Source organism: Sesamum indicum, linkage group LG12 (assembly GCF_000512975.1).
Source record: "Sesamum indicum cultivar Zhongzhi No. 13 linkage group LG12, S_indicum_v1.0, whole genome shotgun sequence".
NCBI lineage: Eukaryota > Viridiplantae > Streptophyta > Magnoliopsida > Lamiales > Pedaliaceae > Sesamum > Sesamum indicum.
This window is the reverse complement of record NC_026156.1, coordinates 2,858,615-2,863,783: the sequence shown is the minus strand read 5'-3', so window position 1 is coordinate 2,863,783 and position 5,169 is coordinate 2,858,615. Positions and strand designations below refer to the sequence as shown.

General features: G+C 36.8%; 2 protein-coding genes across 2 annotated transcripts in view; one reads left to right on the top strand and one right to left on the bottom strand.

The window, feature by feature from the left end:
- LOC110013012 (F-box protein CPR30-like) lies at nt 1-1,763 on the bottom strand (the record flags this gene model as incomplete). The annotated part of the gene is given in 3 exon segments (XM_020698404.1): nt 1-30; nt 168-229; nt 491-1,763. Coding segments are annotated over 2 exon segments (1,194 nt in total). The 5' UTR covers nt 1,645-1,763.
- The window catches only part of LOC105175266 (tonoplast dicarboxylate transporter), a 3,902-nt gene continuing 3,542 nt past the window's right edge, over nt 4,810-5,169 (top strand). The window contains exon 1 of the mRNA XM_020698403.1: nt 4,810-5,169. Within this exon, the coding sequence (XP_020554062.1) occupies nt 4,888-5,169 (282 nt within the window). The 5' untranslated portion in view covers nt 4,810-4,887.

Here is a 5,169-nt window from a genome sequence, read left to right as displayed (position 1 = left end):
CTCTTCATTACCAAATGCTCCCACTAGTACCTGTTAGATGTTAAGTAGTAAACATATAAATAGGAAACTTATTGACAAATCAAGTAGCCAGAGACAAGTTTAAGAATAGATAATGCTTCATCAAAAAGGAAATATAGCTTCTAGTTTGAAGAACAAGAGAGTACTACCTCATTTTCCTTTACAATTTCTTCAAAGTACCAGCTTGAAACCCACTGACAGAAAATCATCCCTACAAACCAAGCAGGGAAACAATACAACACCCCATATCATTAGGGTAGCAAGGAACCAGTTATACGTTTTGCAGCAGAGCTATGGGAGAGTAGATCATATCCGCATAAAGTCATTTTACAATGAACAAGGAGCAGAGATAAAGAAGCATAACAATCTACAAGTATTTGTTGTATGCATTAGACTTGCATAGATAGAAAGGAAAGAGTATGCAACCTAAACAAAGAACAGAATACCCTTAAAACACGCATAGTTGGCTTACCTGTTGTTATTATCCTTGTTTGCCTTCTCTTGGCTCTGTATGCTTTGTTTCTCAGACCCATCATCTTCACTAGGACTGTCGAGCGAAACGAGGCTGCCAACACAAACCTCAGCATAAAATGAGGTACCAAAAAAAGCAACATCATAGAATTGGGGAACCAAACCAGGAACATCCACAATCCTAACAGCTCGCTTCCTCAAGCTGTAGGCAAGGAGGCATCTGCCGTCATAGTTCAAGAGAACCTCATCACCTTTCTTCAAATAGGCTAATGGAGTCAGATTCATATAAGGTTCAGGCATCGGTGGGGCAAAACACAATAATTTTGTCCAAGACTCCTTCACCCCATATTCCTTCATCACCCATATTTCGCTTCTATTCATCTTTCGGGGAACAAGGACAGTAAGATAACCTCCCATTACCTCAACTGAAGCGACTCCAATATTTTCACCTGTAAGGTCCGGCCTCGGCAACTCATGATGCTCAGCCGTTCCAAGATCAAACGCCATAATCGACTCGCAATGATGACAATGTTTCACAACAGTATGCAGAGCATCGTTCAGATAAACGCCCCAGACCCTTTTACCACTAGGCAAAATATGAGGATAATCTTCCACCCTCTTCCAGGAATTTGATTTCAAGCTATAAATCTTAGTTTCAGAATACAAGTACTCACCATCTTGCCCATCGCCAACCTCCGTCACCCTAACAACCTTGTAGTCATCACTCTTGGAATCATAGCCGAAACCATAGAGTTCGTTGACGTAAACCTTAACATCTCCAGGGGATTCAAGCGGCGTCGGCGGCAATTCTTTGAGCTTTCTTGTCGATGGATTCCACAGCACAGGCCTGTCGGATACAGCCAGAACAAGCCCATTGCAAGAGTTTGCCATGCCGTAGTCGTTCAACGGGGGATCACCAAGGTCTAACCGCTCGAACGAATCTAAATCTACGGCGAAAATATCCAACAAAGTGTCTTCAAAGAGTAGGAAGCGGTTGGAGTTGGTTTTGGTGGATTGATGCAAATGCAACTTAACGAAATCTTTGCTGTCAATCAAAGAGCGCCATGGTTTCGAAACGCACCTGAAACGCAGAAGTGATTTCACCGGCAGCCGAGAGAGGATGTCTGTGACGATCTCCTGGGGTAAATTCTGCATTTCGAGAATTTGGGGAAGAGGGTGAGTGAGTTTAGGGCTTTTGTTCTGCAGAATTTGGAGATATTCCCATGAAAAAAGGGGTTTGAATTGGGAGTGGAGGACAGTGAAACTCTACAAAGAGTGTGCAGCAAACCCATAATTGTTGTTTCCAATAAATGTCCTCTGTATGCGGCGAATAACAGGGGTAATTCCGTCCAGACACTATCAACCAGGCGGCAAGGTTTCGCGCCAAATCTCCCCCACCCGCTGAACATTAAAATAAAAATAAGCAGGTACACCCTACTCGTGCCGAATTAAACAAAATATATATATTTATGTATTTATATCCAAACAAAAATAAGCATATTACTTTTGTTTATAATAAAATTAAAAAATAAATTTATATTAATAATTGAAACACACTTGATATGTATGCATAATTTAAAATTTAATTATATTTTTAGTCTATTTAAATAAATAAATTTGAAAATAAAATAAACAATTGATATAATAGAATAATATATGAACCATTGTAAAAAAAATCTTTTTTATTGTACTAATTTTTTAATACACAATTTTATTTTTTAAATTTTTTCTTTCATTAAAAAAATTGATTCAAATAATAATTTTAATATTTTTTAACTATCTCATAATGATAACTTCTTTATTTTTCTCTCACCCGTTTCTCAATATTTCTCACCCGTTTCTCAATATTTCTCACACCCTACTTTTTTATGTTTCTTTTTGTCATCTAATTTTTCACATTGTCAATAAATCAAGAATTATAATTTTTTTTCCTCTTACTTTACTTGATGTTTTTTTTTCTCGCATATTTTTTTATTTCTCATACCCGTACACCATGTCTGTTTCTTTCACAAATTTCTTTTTTTTCTTCATTTCTAATCACAATTCTTTTTTATATGCTTACTGAAATCGCATGCTGCAACAATTATCAAATATGCGTGAATAGAAAATTCTATGAGAGAGTTCATTAATTAAATAAATAATAAATAAATTTTAAATAAAAATAATATGTTCACTTAAATAAGTTACTATAGCGGTCACATTTTTAATAAATAGTATAGGAGTATGAAACTAAAACTAAAATCGTGATTTCTGAAATAACGAAAAGAAGTCAAGACAAAAACATATTTATTTTACAATCATAAAATGAAAACCACTTTCCCAATTAGAAAAATAAAATCCAGGACAAATTACTGAAATTAAAACTCACCAAAAACAATTAAAAAAAAAAAAAGGATGCTGATAACCCAATCCCTGATATCGAAATCCTGAAACGGAAATGAAATGCTGTTTACACAAACAAAAGCCCCACCACCACCAGAATTCATCAGTTCCCACACACGCATACATACAAACACAACATGGCCCTCAAAGTTAGCGTACTCCTCGTAAGTATTGAATTTTTGCTGGTCGCCTACATTCTTCTCGATGTCTATGCAATCGCGTTCTTCGGTCTGAACCGCATGAATGTATCTCCGGAAGACAGAGTCGTCCGGTTAAATGCGACGAACGAGGATCCTACGGTTGTCCGGATCGGAAACTTTGCGGTGGATGAATACAACAAGATAAGTGGTAGGAATCTGAAACTCCAGAGCGTAGTTGAAGCTATGCATGCGGAATCCAGCTACATGCTCTTAGTCCGGGTTGTGGACCCGAGTTTCTTTGAATCCAAACACTACGGAGCCATTGTTGAGAAGCGAGGAGGTCCGATGAGGCTCCTCGCTTTTGACGAATTTCAGATGTGATTTGCTGGTTGAATACATAAGATTTTTGCTTAATTTAGGTTTATTTAATTTCAATAGTTTTACAAAATATCTTTGTAAAATTACGTAATCAGCCGCATATGTGATGTGGGCTGGGCTGATGACGTGTCCGGGACTCTGACATATATAGGCCCACTAGACATGGATAATGGAAGTTGGGCTGAACAGTGGCCCACAAGATCCGGCAGTCTGTATAGTAATAAGGGTAAAATATAACGAAATTTCAGAAACTTTGTTGTAATTATAAATGTCTTCAATTATTTGAAAAATTAAAATATTCTTTTAAAATTAAAGTCATCTAACAAATATCTTTTTATGACAGCTCATTATAGAGGGGGTTTGTCACACAATCGTTAATACTAAAGGGGTATTTATAATATTTCAAATAATGAGAAGGTATTTATAACTATGAAATTATATTTTTTGTCAATGTTTGTAGTCCTCCACTTTATAAAAATTTTAAAATGATCTCAAAATTAAAATTTTTTGATACATTCAGTCTTACGTCCAAATTTCTCAAAAAAAAAAAAAAAAAAGACAATAAAGGTACTCATATGCGTGTTCATATTAATAGTCAAACTAATTTTATATTTTATAATTATATTATCTATTACAAGAGGTTGTTATAATCTACTTAATAATAATAATAATAAGCTGTTTTGGTAAGTAAGGAGAGTGGATAAGTTAAATATAAAAATGGGATGGAAAGTGAATGAGTGGATAAGGAGGAGAAAGGCGGGTCCAAGGTTGTAACGTAATCCGAAATGCATATGCATGAATTGTAGAGGGGTTTGAGTATCATGTTATATACTTTACTACAATGATTACCAAACAAACTCAAACTCAAGGGTATTGGAAACGGAACAAGTATTATTTTTGAGAGAAAAATCAAAAGAATTGGTGATGTGTGGTGGATGATGTATGAAGCGTCAAACATCAAAATTAGGTGATGAGGGCCCTCTCTGTTGTGCATTATTGGAATAGGATTCCAGGTGTCTAGCCAGAGAATAGCATACATGTAATTTTGAGGTGGGGGATAGGGGTGGCATCATGCATGAATGAGCAAGTAATAGTATTGGCCGCCTGATTTCATATTCCTTGGCCCTCCTTCCCTAATTATTGAGTAGATAATTGGGTGGAGCGATGGGACTTGAGACTGCCCACCACACACTCGCATCTCATTCAACCCCCAAAACTCAAAATTCAAAATAAAAACACTTGTCATAGTTAAGTTCCAAATCATAAATTTGTTGATGTGTATCTGCCATTATTAACACGTTTAATCAAAGATATTATACGTGTGTTTTTGTCGTGTAAGTTACAGTTGTTGCCTATTAGTTTGAAGAAACAAAGTTTAAAACGGTATCTCAGAAAAACAAAAAGAAAGATAATTAAAATTTATATGCATACTATTCCAAATGACCTGTATAAAGCCAGACTTTGAGTTGAAAGAAATCAACACTTGCTCTCCTCTCAAATGGATGGTGCGGATACGGTTCGTGAAGATGACCCCAAGGCCCCTTTGCTTCCCATTCACAGGTCACAGAGCTTCAATTCATTCATAAGATCTATTTTCACATTGAAGAACTTCTTCGTCCTTCTCGGACCCTCCCTCTGCGCCTTCATCTGCCTCTTTGTTAAGTTGAACATTGACCGCGGAGACGGCAGCCGTAACATGCTGGCGGTGCTCGCCTGGATGTTCACCTGGTGGATGACGGAGGCGGTGCCGATGCCGATAACCTCCATGGCGCCGCTCTTC